The sequence below is a fragment of the Cavia porcellus genome, unplaced genomic scaffold (genome assembly GCF_034190915.1).
Source record: "Cavia porcellus strain 051 isolate PalLab524CR breed Dunkin Hartley unplaced genomic scaffold, mCavPor4.1 scaffold_25, whole genome shotgun sequence".
Lineage (NCBI taxonomy): Eukaryota > Metazoa > Chordata > Mammalia > Rodentia > Caviidae > Cavia > Cavia porcellus.
In genome coordinates this window covers 38,749,492-38,765,519 of record NW_026947508.1, presented here as the reverse complement: position 1 = coordinate 38,765,519, position 16,028 = coordinate 38,749,492, and the positions used below count along the sequence as shown (strand labels likewise).

The following is a 16,028-nucleotide window of genomic DNA, read 5'->3' as shown; positions in this document are numbered from 1 at the left end:
ACCTGTTTTTGCAATGTAAATTAATTCATGAGGGGACTGATAACCAAGAGAATGAGTCATTATAATGTGAAAGTTCACATACAGCTTTTCTCAGTATGTTAATGATTTGGGCTACAAGCAAGACAGCTGTGTAGTGCTTAAGGATACATTTTGAGAAATGAAATTTTAGTGAGTTTTGTTCTTGTGTAAATATCATAGATTGTTCTTATAAAAACGTAAGACAACTATTATGTTGCTTGGCAATATAAATCTATACATTGTTGTACATGGGGTTCATCGCTGATTGACTGAATTATCAGTATACAGCCTATGATTTATCTATCTCATGGACCCCACTTTTTATTTTTGAGTTCAGTTTGGCCACATGATTTGCTTTTGAAATGCTGACTGTGCAGAGTCCCAATCTTTGTGCATTTTGCCTTTGTTTCCATAACTCTGCAATCTCAGCTCCTTCAGCCCACCAAAGTTACCAAGTGTAACTTTTTTTTAAATAAAAAAGGACAAAGTCATACTTTTTACAATGTTCCTGTTTTTTAAGAATTTGACATATCTTTAAACATAACAATATACTTAAGATTGTCAATACTTTTATAACACTATTTATGCAGTAATAAAGATTTTAAGTAGTTGTTCCCATAAATCTATTATTTTTAATAAGCCCTGTTATTTTGAGTGAGCAGTTATGCAAAATACAATTTTGAGTTTTTCTTTAGAAAGACATATGTCTATCACAGCAGAAATGCCTAATGAAATGATATATTTTTAAAGTGGAGTTAATACAGTTTGTTAATGGATGGGTGTTGGATGGGTGAAAAGGAGATAAGTCACTGATGACCAAAAGCTTTGTGGCCTGAACAATTAGAATGTTGAAGTTTCTAACAGCCAGATGGAAGATGCAGAAAACCCAGTTTGTGGGACACATTAAAGCGTTTGGTTTTGTACAGGTAAATTTGAGGTCTATCTTAGCTATCCAGGTGAAGATGTCAAACAGGCTCTTGCGTTATATGGGAATTCAAAGCAAGGTAGAGATATAAATTTGGGTGTCATCAATATATAGCTAATACTTAAAGCTTTAGGACTACAAGAGATAATCCAGAACATTAATATGACAGAAGAAAAGGTCTAGGACTGGATGTGGGATATTCCCATGGTTATTGATTGGAATATCAGCAAAGGTGAAATATCAGTCTGAGAAAGAACGGTATGCAAGACAGGAGAAAGAACCTCAGAACTGGTATCCCAGAAGAAGAAAGATAAAGAAAAGGATGTGAACAACTAGATTAAATACCTCAACAGGTATGTGCAGTTAGGGTTGATAAGCACCCACTGACCACATCGAGGTCATTGTGACTTGATAAGAGGTGTTTCTGTGGAATATTACACAGTCTCAAAACAAACAAAGTGTCTATGGTCAGAGGGTAATAGTTTTCAGTATGACCTCAAGTTCAAAACTTATTGAACCTGAGGTCCTAGAAGTACATAGGAAAGGATGATTAGAGAATAGAATGGTTCAAATTGAGATCAAGGAGAGGCTAAGATTATTAGTAATAAAAGATCCAGGGAGAGGTAGGTTAGAAGACAGAGCACTGAAGGTTAATTGGTGAAAGGACTGAGAAGTCAGGGTACTGGCTAAAATAATTATCTACCTGAATATTAAAAATTTCAAGAATTATTGGCAGGATTAGTTGAATGACCATGCAAAAATTACTGGGCTGTTTGGTGCTTCAATCTTCACATTCTAAAATGGGGATAATGATGGTTCCTACCTTTACTGGGCTAAAGTAAGGACTGAGATAAATGTATCTTACATGCTTAGTACAGGACTTGGGTTTTAGCTCAGCAGTATAAGCGCCTGCCTGGCCAGTGAAGGTCATGAGTTTGATCCCCAATACAAAAAAAAAAAAAAAAAAAAAGCTTAGTATAATAGCTTCTAATAGATTAGGAGCTCAGTAAAATGATACAGATATGAGTTAAAGTTAAATTTGGATCCCTGATAAAAACTCAGATTTGAGGCCCTAGTAAAAATTTTAAAAAAGGATATCCTTACCTCTTACCAAATGAAAAATTTAAAGCTGTGCAGCTGAAGGAATACCTACTGCTTTTGAGAACCTTTCCTCACTGTTTTTGGTTATTGTTTCTCAGAGTTCTCACACACACTAGAGACAAGGAGAGAAGAGTGGTGGTATTGAGATAGCTTATTTTAAAAAATTAATTTAAAAATCAAATTCAGAACTCACTCAATAGCTTATAACAAGTTATTTGCCTGTTGTTTCCTTTAACACTTTGTTTCTGTTATTTATTCCCAATAGAAGCCAAATAAAGAATGTAAAGAAATGTTGTATGAAGATTTGTCCAAAATAGCCCTGAACAGCCCCACTGAACAGATTGCATACTTACTGGTAGACCAAAGTACATGCTTTGGGAAATTGGAACTTGGAGACTCCAAGTCACAGTGTCAGAAACACATGAGCACTAAATTACAGAAAGAATTTCCGCAGGTTTCCAAAACCAAATAAGGACAGGCCAGTCTTAAATGTGTTCACTCATTTAATCATTCGTTCTTTAAAATATCAGGAATTGTACTTAAGAATACAGGATTTGGGTTTTAAAAGATTTCCTCAGCCTCTTAGTAGTAGGGTGCATTAGAACGAGATAGTTACCATTTGTGAGCCTCACTTTGCCCGTCTGGAAAATCTGACAACTCAAGTACTCTATAGTATGATCATGAGAATGGAATAACAGTACACATAAAGCTTTCGAATACTTCATACTTATTAGTTAGCATACTATTATTTATTGAGAATTTATCATATGCCGGGCTTTGTACTACTGGATGTAGAAATAAATTCAAATTAAACTTGATCTGGCCTCACAAGAACTTATAAACCAATATAGGAAAGAAGTAAGAAAGGGGAAATAGCTCAGTGAAGATATTGTAGGCTAAGGAGGACACACGAGCCTTACAAAACGCAGGCCAAGTCGAAGAGGATGAGTAGAATGACCACAGAAAGCTTCCAGAGGAGATGATGTTGAGTGGGGTTTTGAAAGCTTATTGGGTTAGTTAGGTGAGGAGGCTGGGAAGGGCATTCCTGGCAAAGGGAGCAAAGTGGCTGGTGCATGTTGGTTCCTGCAACTCAATGCTGAGACCTGTGACTGCGACTAGTTTCAAGAGCCACACCCTGGTAAGACTCACGGGCTAAGCCAAAGACTGGATTTGACACTCAGTGTCCCTGGTATACATGCATGTGTGAATGCATGTGCACACACACAAATGTTTTGTGGTATCAGGTGTTAAACCCAGGGCCTTCTGCGTGCTAGGCAAGCACTGTCCCACTGAACCAAGTACCCATCTCTTTCTATTTTTTAATTTTGAGACAGTGTCTTGCTAAGTTGTCCATGTGGGCTTCTAATTTATAATCATCCTGTATGTAGCTAGGATTAGAGGCATGTACTATCACCCAGCTATAAATATATTTTTGAATGAATAAATGATTGACTTTGTTTTAGAAGTTCTGAAAAAAATCACTAAATGATTGTAACAGGAGAATTAACAATCTGATTTATGTTTCAGAAAAATCACTCTAAATTAAGACAGTCATGTCAAATGTTGGTGATAATCTGAAGCAACTGGAATTCTCTAACCCTACTGATAATAATATAAAAGGATATGGCTACTTTAGAAAATAGGTTGGCATTTTCTTAAAAAGTTAAGTGCACCACCAAACTTTGCCATTCAACTCTTTGGTATATACACAAGAGAAATGGAAATATATGCCCACATAAAGACTTGTACATGTCCTATACCAGCTTTAACTGTAATAAGCCTAAAACTACAAACCATTCTGATATTCATCAATAGATGAATGTTTTCATCTGTACAGTGGAATATTCATGATTAAAAAAGAATAAACAGAATAAATCTCAAAATAATCATCTGAAAGATCAAATGAGTATATAGTCTGGAATACCATTTATTCGAAGTAGTAGAGAATAAAAGTTAATGTATGGTAATAGGAACAGATTCATGGTTGCTTGGAGACAGTGGCAGGGAAAAATGCATTACAAAGGAGCATAGAAACTTTCTTGGAATAATGAATATTTTCCTTATGTCAGTAGTATTGGTTTACTAAGTGTACACATATAACAAAAAAGTGTGCATTGTAAACATGTATAGTTAATTATGTGTCAATTACACATTTTAAAAGAAATTTTCCAAAGATGGTTTTAGAATTTGAAATGTAACTTGCTAAAATTTTGTTGCCTCCCTAGTTAAACCTTGTGCAAGCTAATATTTAATTAATGTGTGTATAAAGCAAGTAGGAGAATTGTTCCAATCAAAAGGGACCTTGTATGCTGACTTGGAAACCCAAGATTTAGGGAGACCTGATTTATTTGCCAATCATATTTGAAATAATGTCTGCTTTAATTTTGTTGGGTTTTTAACTTAATGTGCATAGTTTAAAAATATAAGCAAAATAAAGTAGAATTTTAAAAAGTCATCTTACTCATATACTCAATTCTATATTCTTATATTACCATTACCAACAATTTTTTTATTTAAGAGAAAAAAAGACATAGAAAAGAAAAAAGCCAAAGAGATAAACAAACAACCACCAACCCAATACAGTAACAGTATAGGTTTACAAAACAAGATGATAGAAATTTGACAGTAGTTGTAATATTGCATATTGTTACCTTCAAAAGGGTTGCTTAGAGTAACAGATATAGACATGTAACATGCATCTAATCATATGAGTATTAACTGTTGTTTTCCAATAGCTAATACAATTAGTAGTATATTCACTTTAGTTATCGTATGTGTATATATATGTATCTATGTTATAAATTTATGTCTTTTCCTTTCCTTTCCTTTGTCTTCCTATCCCCTATCCCAATTACTGTTCCTGTTTGAGCAGTTTCTTACCCTTACACACTATTTATTGTAGATTTTGAATCGTATACAACTTTTTCAGTTTCTTACACTAGGGACACAATATAGTATTTATACATGTGAGACTGATTTATCTCACTTATGAGTATGGTCTCAAGTCGTGTCCATTTACTTATAAAAGTCTTGATGTAATCTTTCTTTATAGCTGAGTAGTATTCCATTGTATAAAAATGCCACATCTTTTTTTATCCATTCCTTGATTGATGGACACTTGGGTTGCTTCCAAGATTTGGCTATTGCAAATTGTACTGTAAACATGGATGCACATATATCACTGTGGTCTGATATTTTCAGTTCTTCTGGGAATATGGCCAGGAGTGTGATAGCTGGGTCAAAATGGAATCTCTAATCTTAGCTTTTTGAGGAACCTCCACACTGATTTCCACAGTGGCTGCACAAGTCTACACTCCCATCAACAGTGGAGAAGTAATCCTTTTTCCACACAGTGCCTCCAGAATTTGTTATTGGTTGATTCCTTGATATTGGCCATTCTTTCTGGGGTGAAATTGAATCTCAGTGTTATTTTAATTTGCCTTTCCCTAATGATCATTGATGTTGAACATTTTTTCATATATTTATTTTCCATTTGTATTTCTTCATCTGAGAATTGTGTACTCATCTCAGATGCCCATTTTTGGATTGGATCTTTGAATTTTGGGAGTCTGATTTTTTTTAAAATTCTTTATATGTTTTAGACAGAAGTCCTTTGTCTGAGTGACAGTTCACTAAGATTTTTTTCCCAGTTTGTGGGTTTTCTTCTCACTATGCTGGAGATTTCTTTTGACATGCAGAAACTTTTTAATAAGATGTGATCCCAGTTATTGATTCTGGGAAGTATTTCTGTTTGATTCCTGTTCATGAATTCTGTACCTACCCCTATGTTTTCAAGGTTTTTACCCAATTTGTCTTCCAATAGATTTAGTGTTTCTGTTTTAATATTCAGATCTTTCATCCATTTAGATTTTAGTTTAGTACATAGTGATAAGCACGGGTCTAGTTTTAGTTTTCGGCATGTGGAGAGCCAGATTTTCCAGTACCATTTATTAAAGAGACTGTCGTTCTTCCAGTGAACATGTTTGGCCCCTTTATCAAAGATAAGGTGGTTGAGTGTGTTTGTAGTTGTGGTTGTATCTTCTAACCTATTCCATTGCTCTTCAGGTCTGTTTTTATTCTAGTACCATGCTGATTTTATCACAGTAGCTTTGTAATATAACTTCAAGTCAGGGATTGTGATGCCTCCTGCCTTACCTTTGTTGCCCAGAATTGCCTTTGCTACTCTAGGTCTCTTCTAGTTCCAGATGAATTTTGGGAATGATTTCTCTAGATCTGTGACTTATGCAAATAATATTTTGATTGGAACTGCATTAAATCTGTATAACAATTTTGGGAGAATGGCCATTTTCACAATGTTTGTTCTTCCTATCCATAAACAGGGAATGTCTTTCCATTTTCAATTTCCTTTTTCAGAATAATGTAATTTTCACTATATAGATCTTTTACTTCCTTTATTAGATTGATTCCTAAGTATTATTTTTTTCCGATGCTATAGTGAAGAACCAACAATTTTTAATTAAACATCTTAAAATGCATAAACAATAGTTTTTACTTATCCTTTCTGAAAATTTCCATTCATTTAAAAGACAAGTTATATTCAGTTACACACATTGTTTTATTTTCTGTATTAGTGTGTATATATCACATTAGTCTTTGTTGATAACATATATGCTTACATATGGATGTATCAAATCTATTTACTTTTTTGCTGAATGGCAGAGAATGAAGAGATGATATTTAATGCCAGTAATAGTCAAAAATTTCTAAAACATATTTTATTGTGAAATATATCATATTTGAAGAGAAATGATAAAATTTATGAGCACCATTTACCAAATATAGAGAAAATAGCCATGTAACTATAAGCCCTGTCAAGAATATACTGCTGATACCTTAGAAGTGTCCTTGCTGTCTTTCTGATCACAACTTTTGTTGTTCTCACAAAGGCCTTCATCCCTAAACAATACATAGAGTAGTATACTTTTGCCTACTTTTGAAAATTATATAAACTAGAGGATCAACTGTTGTGTATTTATTCCTTAATCAGCTTCCCATTGTTATATATTATTCCTCTGTGTGAATATGTGACAATGTCCATTTTGCATTGATTTGACATTTCCTATTTATATCTGTTATAAACTTTCTGATATCTATCCATTTTGTCACTATGAATACATCCAATTGTGTAGGAGTATACTCAGATTTAGGGAACCAGACTATGTGGATCTTAACTTTTATCAGATTATGTCAAATTGTCTTTTTAAGTACCAGTTCCAATTTGTACTGGCACCAATACTGCAAGAAGGTTCTTTTGCTTTTTATGAGTCCTTAATATCATCAGACTTTCACGTTTTTGTAAACTGTTATCTCATGTTGATTTTTTTTTTTTTTTTTTTTTTGGTAGCGGGATTGAACTCATGACCTTGCACTTGCCAGGCAGGTGCTTATGCTGCTAAGCTAAATCCCCTCATGTTGATTTTAATTAGCAGGGACCTGGGGAAGAGCCCTGATTGTGTAAAGAGTATGGCAAGATGATAAAATAAAAAACAGACAAATTTAGTAGTATACGAGTGGCTGGGAAGTCGATGACTCCAGATGTGCCCACCCAACACTCTAAAACTACCACTGTTTATTGGGTGTACACAGTAAGTAACAGATGGGGCTAATGAAAGATTCAAATTTGGCAGAAGTCGCAGTGGCTTATGATTCAGTGAGCAAGTATAATCCTGGGATGACTCAAGAGGGCACAGGTGATCTTATGCTAAGAAGGATCTTGTCCTGGAGTATAATCCTGGGATGACTCAAAAGAAAGTAGGTGATCTTATGCTAAGAAGGATCTTGTCCTGGAGTATAATCCTGGGATGACTCAAAGGGTGTAGATGGTTTTATGCTAAAAAGAGTCAATGAGAAATCTCAAATGGGTGGTACTGATAATCCTAAATCTCCATTTTGTCTCTTAAGGAAGTATGCAAAATTAGCAATTGTGAATTTGTGACCCCAACAAAGTAGCATTTCACTGATTGCAAATGAAATTGGTATGATATTGATCATACAGATTTCTCATTTTGATAGTGCTCATGTCTTTTGCCTGTTTTATTGACAACAAAAATTCTGTATATATTGAGGTTGCCAGTTCTTTGCTGGTTATGAGTACTGCAAATACTTTTTCTCCTATTCTGTGGTTTTTTAACATTCTAAATGGTATCTTTTAGAGAATGAGAATTATCAAATTTGATGCATCTCAATTTACCGATCTTTGATGGCTGTTGTTGTTGTTGTTGTTGTAATCAAAGATTCTGTGCCTTATAGTAAAATCTTATAATTTTTCCACAAGTGTCTTGCACATTTTCTGTTAGGTTTATTCCCAGGGACTTCATATTTTTAGATGCTATTTATAGTAAATCCTAATTTTTAATTTTTAAAAAATTTCCTCATTGTTACTAGTATTTAAAACTATATGTCTACATATTGACTATGTCTAGTAGTCTTGTTAAAATTTATCATTTACTTCAATAATTTATTGTGATACAAAAAAATTTTTATGGGCCGGGAATTTAGCTCGTTGGTGTAAGTGCCTGCTTGGCAAGTGCAAGGCCATGAGTTCGATCCCCACCAAAAAAAACTTATGCCCAAAATCATCTACAAATAGTGATATTGTTGTTCTTCCTTTCCAAACCTTATTCTTTTTAAATTTTTTTTCTTACCTTACTACACTGGCTAGGATCTCTGGTATATTAAATTGCAAACATCTTATCCTATTACTGATTTCAGAGAAAAAGCTGCCAGTGATTCACTACTAAGGATGATCTTTGCTGAAAGTTTTCTTTTAAAAATAATGCTTCTTGTTGGTTTAACAAAGTTCACTTTTATTCTCAGTTTGCTAAGGCTTTCTTTTCATTATCTTTTGGAATCAATGCTGAATTTCACTAAAATTTTTTCTGTAGTATTGATTGGGATAATAAAATAATTTATGACTTTAATCTGTTAATATGAGAATTTAATTGATTTATTTATCAGTGTTAAAATGACTTTGCATACTTTGGATATGCATCTTGTTCATGATATATTATCCTTTATAAAATTATTGGGTTTCATATAATTTTTAAAATTTTGCATCTGTGTTTCTGAGTGAGATTCCTTTGTGATTCTTTTACTAAAGCTGCTGTAGCATGTATAAGGCTTTGTGTGGGCACATGCTTTCCTTTCTCTTGGGTATAAGGCTAGGAATGTAATGCAGAATTATATGAAAGGTGTATTTAACTTTTATCTTTGTCAGGTTTTAAAGTCAAGCCCAATATTATGGGCTTGACCTGTTTTACCTTGTTGCCTCTCTAAGAAAACTTTCTAGATACATTTTTCCTAATTACTCTCCCATGGAATTTTTTTTTTTTTTTTTTTTGGTACCAGAGATCAAACTCACGACCTTATGCTTATAAGGCAGGTGCTTATGCCACTAAGCTAAATCTTCAGCCGTCCTATGGAATTTTTGATACTACATTTTCTTGATATATCTACTTGTGTCCTATAGACTTAAGAGTAATTTTTTAAATTTCTTCAGGAATCAGTATTGACTTGTTGATAAAACATGGTCTAACCTCATAAAATGGATTGACTTGAGGTCTTTTTTTCTGATGTAAATTGGTTATCATCTTTTTTAACATAAGTTAATTTTTAATTATGAAGGTTGATTGATAAAAGGTACATTTATTTCTTGATTTTAGTTAAGGAAAAATTTAACAAATCCATCAGTGTCTGCAAAGAGAACATCAAGAAGCTGAGCAGCAACCCCTGCCAAAAATATCTTAGTATGATTTTTAAAAATTGTAATCTTTTACTTAATAATAGCTAAGTACAAATTAACTTTTACCTGAATTTGTCCAAATATGTTAAAAAAATATCCTATTGTAAAAAAAAAAGGTCAAATTGTGTATAAACACATTACAAAAATTGGAGAGCAAGAAAACAATCACCCAAATAGCTGATTTTCATTGAATGTATTCATATTTAAATAATAAATATGTGTTATAGATTAAGGTGGCTGGGGCAGGCAGGTTGCGAGTTGGAAGCCAAGTGGGCAATTTAGTGAGACCTTGTCTCAAAGCTTGTCTTTAAAAATCTAAGATAAAGAAAGGGCTGGGAATGCAGCTCCGTGGTGGAGCACTCACATAGCACATATGATGCCCTAGGTTTCATTTCCCAATACCACAAAAAATAAAATCACACAGGGAGCTGAGGATAGCTCAGTGGTAGCACAGTGCCTAACACATACAAGACCTTGAATTTGGTCTGTGAGTTCAAGGACAGCCTGGGCTGCAAAGTGAGTTCGAGCCTAGTCTAAACCACATAGCAAGACCCTGACTCAAAAAAGAAATTTTTTTCTCTCTCAGAGATTTTTTTCCTTCCTTCCTTCCTTCCTTCCTTCCTTCCTTCCTTCCTTCCTTCCTTCCTTTCCTTCCTTCCTTCCTTCCTTTCTTTCTTTCTTTCTTTCTTTCTTTCTTTCTTTCTTTCTACCAGGAATTGAACCCAGATCCTTGCACTTGCCAGACAAGTGCTGTACCTCTGAATTACCTCCCAAGCCCTGGAGATTTCTTTAGAATCTGTATCACACTATATCAAATAGTGTGGAATTTATCATCTTGATCTGGGCAAATTTTTTATACATAAGAATATGTATACTGAGAATTTAACCATGAGAAGTAACCAAAGTAAGGAAAATATATACAGTATGTAGATGAAACTGAATGTCATAGCATTATTTTCAACAGTAAAAGTGGATACTGTCCCTGTGTTTAAATGATTGTATAAATGGCATGTCTACTCTGGAACATTTTTTTACACTATGTAACTTTTAAAAATATTATTACAAAGTCTGTATAGCAATGTAGAAGAATATTCATGATGTGCTACTGAATTTTAAAAATCCAGAGAGAAGCTTGTACATAGATTAGAATTATGGCTGTTAAAAAAACTACGTTAATTAAAAATAATGCAAATATAATAATATGTTTAAGTGGTTTTGACATATAGATGATATATATTAGATGGTATATTTGGGTTTTTAATCTCAGAAAAATTGTTTAATTCTTATATTCTGAGGATTAAAAGAATTTAATTGAGACTAAATTCCTCATCTCAAAATTTTTTGAAAATAATTGCAAAAGAGGTGCTCTAAATATGATTTGAAACTTGTGAAGTATGTGCATGCTGTGACATTTAATGAAATACTTAATGAGAAAGCATTTTGCAAACTATAATGTATCATGTAAATAAGGAATATTGTCTCAGATATGTTTTATGTTTAAATTCCTGCTTTTAACAATCACATAAACATATAAAATTATATGTTTACAAGTAAAAACAAAAATCATCAATTTTATTTTGTGTAACTGAATAAAAGAAATATACATGAATGAAATATTTGCTACTTCTTACTGGCTTTTAAACCTTATAGAAATCAGCAAAATGTCATACAAGTACATTTGCTCTTTGTTTTATTAGTAACAGTAGTTTTATTTCAGTCTTATAATGAAGACCTAGATAAAGATAAAGCATTACAAAACTGCCTAGAGAGAGATGCTGCACACATAGCAAACAGCTTGGGGATGGCCCAGGAGGAGGTCCAAAGGCTGACGAATAAACTACAAGTGAAGGAGGAAGAGCTGCGTCAACTGGGTAAGCTGTGTTTTCAGGTGACCGTTTCTGGCCATGTTTTAACTTCACTGATCTTTTCTGAAAATGGAACATTAAAAAAAAAAGTAGAACATAAGTACAGCAAGGAAAAATACTTTACGATGAATACATGAAGGTCTGAAGAACAGCCTCGTTTTATACAAGGTCCAGAAATTTTCACTGAAGCACAAGCTTATAACCTGCTAGAAAGTACATAACTCATAAATGTACACTACTCACCACAAGAAACTCACAGCATCCCAGATTCTCACTTTATTCTTTGTCTCTAGCTCCAACCAAGTCAACCACCATCCAGACTGTGAGCACTGTTTCTGAATTTTGACTATATGGAGTACGCATTTTTTTTTGAGACAGGGTCTAGGCTGTTTTTTGAGACAGTTCAGGCTGACTTTGAATTCACTATGTAACCTAAGCTCACCTCAGACTCATGATAATCCTCCTGCCTCAGCCTCCTGAGTGCGGGGATTACAAATGTGTGGCACTGTGCCCGGCTGAGTGTGCATTCTTTAGATTACTTCTCTTGCTCAATTTTGTGTTTGTGAGATTCATTCATGTTGTTGTATGTAACATTTGTGAACTTGTACAATATAATATTCCATTAATAAACATAATTTGTCTTTCCACTCTACTCTTGATGGACATTTGTGTTGTGTCCTGTTCAGGCCTATCATGAGTCCTCATGCTATGAACATTTTTATACATATCTTTTGATGTACTTATCTACAGATTTCTAACTAAGATAAGAATAGAATTACTGAGCACATGCCTATAATCCCAAGTACTGTACAGGCTGAGGCAGGAGGATCCAAGTTTGAAGTCAGCCTGGGTATTTAATAAAACCCCGTCTCAAAAATAAAAGGGCTAGGGACTGGGTTCACTGGTAGAGTAACCCCAAGATCCATCCCCAGTACCCCACACACAGAATAACCTGATCAAAGATTACAGATGTGTGCTGCTATAGTCTCCCAAGTGCAGCCACACATCACTTACCAATGGGATTTGTCCTGAGAAAGTGTCATCAGGCAGTTTCCTAATCCTAAAACATCACAGTGTGTTTACAAAAACCAGGGTGCCTATGACTTCACTAGGCGATGCGATTTTACAGGACCACCATCCTACATGTGATCTGCTGTTGATTAAAACAGTATTTTGCAGCACATGGCTATAATTGTCCTGATTTTAGCATTCCTCAGCAGTCCACAGAATGTGGGCTTGGTACTCCAGTGTTCACCTCTTATAAGTAGTGGTACTCAGCCTTTCTGAAGGCAAATGCAGTTGGAAACTGAGGAAGGTGGTGTTTGTTTGCCTGGATGTACTGTTTGGTAAAGTTCCTCCCCAGGCTTTTATGTGTTTTTCTACTGTGTTGCATTTTGGTTTTATTCATTTGTAGGCATCTTTATTCTGAACATGAGCCTTTTGTGGCTATGAATGCTTTTTGTTTTATTAGCAGGATTGCTAATATTTGTTTAATTTTGAGCCATCTTTTATACTTTCTGGGTTTTCATGTGTAAAGTCTTGCTTCCTTTCTTTTTTCCTCTCCTCTTTTCTTCTCTCCTCTCCTCTCCTCTCCCCTCTATCTACTCTCTTCTCTTTCCTCCCTCCCTCTCTATTTCCTTTTCTTTCCATTTCTTTTCTCTTTTTCTTTTCTTTCTTTTTCTTTCTTTCTTTCTTTCTTTCTCTCTCTCTTTTCTATCAGTCCTGGTGATAGATGGTGCCTGCAACACAAGTACCCCACCACTGAGCTGTATCTCTGGCTCACATGTGTAAAGCCTTTTCTTCACAAGATTATTGAAAACATTTGTTACTTGTGTGTTTGTTTAGTACTTTTGTGGCTTTTTGCTTGTATTTAAATTTTTGTTTTATCTAGAATTTAGTTTAGTATAAAGCTTGAATTTTTAAATTGTCTCTTTTCTGTATTTCTAACTCAAGGTGAAAGAACTCATTCTTTTTCAAATTCAATATACAGGTTGCTTAACAGTCATAAACATTTTTTAAAAAGCCAGGCACAGAAGTATATCTTTATAATTCCAGGTACTTGGAAGGCTTGAAGGATTGCGGAAGGATTGAAACAAGTTTGAGGCCGGCCTAAGCCAGCCAGTTAGTGAAATGCAGTCTCAAAATAAAAGGGGCTAGAGAGGTAGCCCAATGGTGGAGCCCTTGCCTAGCATGTCTGGGGAAAATGGGTTTGAACTTCATCCCAGTACTTCAAAAAAAAAAAAAATTGAACACAAAGCAGTTATTTGAAACTTGCTTATTAACACTCATCATTTGGCCTTCTCGCCAGTGCTGGATATCGGAACGGGGCATTGTGCCTGTGAGGCAGGTGATCCACCACTGGGCTACACCCCCAGACTGCATTTTCTCCTTACAGAAATATTTTCTCCCTGTCTTCTTTCAGATTCTGCACTTGAGAAAGCTCAACTAGAAATTGGGAGACTGAAAGAAAATCTAAGAAAACTGAAAGAAAATGGTGAGTCATCCCAAAAGATGTAATAATACATTACGTAATATGTATTAACTATTTCTAAATAAAATTAATAATTAAAATAATAAATACTACTACTCGTGTTGCTACTGCTACTATTGTATCACTCCTGCCACCACTTACTGCCTACTAAATGCCCACACTTACCTATATTATCTGTAACAATTCCAAATAGTGATTATTATTCTCATTTGTAGGTAAGGAAACAGAGTCATGGCAAGGTTAAGTGTATCAGCCAAGAGGTACATTAGATATCACAGCTGGTGTCTGAAACCTTCTGTCTAACCAAATCACGCATATTTTACTGGGATCCCAGACCAACACACCTTATAATGCATTTAACATTTCACATGTTTGTTCATGAGGAAGCCAACAGTTTTAGAATCAGTGGTGCATTAGTTAACCTGACGTTAGCCTGGCTATCTAAAATTGACACCAGCTATCAACCTTATAACAAAATCTGACCATTTTAATGGTAACAATTATAAAGTACATTTACTAATTTTATGTAATTCTAAAATTAATTATAGCTTCCTTTTGAAAAGTATGTGAATATGATTATAAAATGAACACTGCTTTCCTAGTAACTGATCACCAAGGAATCAGAAAGCAATAAAGATATAGGAAACCTAAAAATACCACCAACCAGCGTGACCTAGTGGATATTTATAGAAAACTGCATCAGAATATACAATCTTTTCATGTAGCTGTGGAAACTTCACCAAGAGAAACCACATGAGCCAATAAAGAAAATCTCTGTGGGAACTCTGAGAACACACAAATTACGTCTTTCATAATAATGGAATTAAACTAAAAATCAGTTACATAAATTTATTTCAAAAATCCTCAATTATTGAAAAATTAAACAATATACTTAATAGTCCCAGTCCTTAGAGGAAAAAATTGCAAGAGATAATCAGAGCATATTTTTGAAATGAATAAAATGAAAACATAGCATTTTCAAACTTTGTGGCTGGGCTTGGTGGCTCATACCTGGGAGGCTGAGGCAGGAGGATCGTTGCAAGTTCAAGACCAGCCTGGGCTACAAAGTGAGCTCAAGGCCAGCCTGAGCTGCACAGCGAGATCCTGTCTCAACAACAACAAAAAAACTTTGTAAAAACACAGCTAATTCAGTATGGGAGGCTCTTATTGTACTTTATATTTATACTAGAAATTTTAAAAGGATACAAAATAATTTAAATTTAATATCACAAAAACCCAAGAGATCAAAAAATCTAAAACAACCAGACGAAAGGAGATATTAACATAGGTGGTAACTCAAATGAAACTAAAAGTAGGGAACAGAGCAAATCAGTGGAACTAAGCACCAGTTTTTCAGAAAGGTCAGCGCCACTGATAAACTCCTAACTAGGCTGACCATGACCAAAGTACAAATTAACTTTTGTTAAGGTTAATGAAAGAAAACATTTTAAAGGCTAAAGAGATAATAAGGAAATACTATGAATAATTTTATGCCAGTGAGTTTGATAGCCCAAATGACATAGGCATGTTCTTTGCAAAGCAAACTACTAAGTTTCATTCAAGAACAAGTAGCCCTAAGACCATTAAATAAATTGAATTTATAGTTTAAAATATTCCCACAAAGAAAATTCTAGGCTCAAATGGCTCCATTAATTAATTCTAATATATATATAAGGAATAAATAACACTAATTTTACATAAATCCTCACAGAAAATTAAAGGGAGTAATTTCTAACCTTTTAAGTGACCAGCATTACTTTGGTACCAAGCCAGTTAGACATGTCAGTATCCTTAATGAACACAGATGTACTCAGAAAGTTACTGGTAATAAGAAGTAACTTGTTGGGTAGTCAGACAGAATATGCT

At 34.3% G+C, this 16,028-nt stretch overlaps 2 protein-coding genes across 10 annotated transcripts in view; one reads left to right on the top strand and one right to left on the bottom strand.

Annotated features, from left to right (window-relative positions):
* Zmynd12 (zinc finger MYND-type containing 12) overlaps positions 1 to 16,028 on the bottom strand; it is a 183,740-nt gene that overhangs the window by 54,334 nt on the left and 113,378 nt on the right. Inside the window, exon 7 of one of the 3 annotated variants that reach the window (XR_010043148.1) lies at positions 11,245 to 11,734. The exons of 1 other annotated variant lie outside the window; for it this stretch is intronic. The gene's annotated coding sequence lies outside the window, so the exon portion shown is untranslated. Of the gene's footprint in view, positions 1 to 11,244; positions 11,735 to 16,028 lie in introns of those variants that run through there. One more of the 3 variants, XR_010043149.1, reaches the window with a different exon arrangement.
* Positions 1 to 16,028, top strand: part of Ccdc30 (coiled-coil domain containing 30) — a 129,818-nt gene that overhangs the window by 12,132 nt on the left and 101,658 nt on the right. For 6 of the 7 annotated variants that reach the window (XM_063236355.1, XM_063236354.1, XM_063236357.1 and 3 more), the window contains exon 2: positions 14,094 to 14,165. Coding sequence is in view for 3 of the 7 variants with exons in the window: in XM_063236359.1 (XP_063092429.1) it covers positions 14,163 to 14,165 (3 nt within the window). In the remaining 4 variants the exon portion in view is untranslated. Of the gene's footprint in view, positions 1 to 11,537; positions 11,678 to 14,093; positions 14,166 to 16,028 lie in introns of those variants that run through there. The other variant, XM_063236356.1, reaches the window with a different exon arrangement.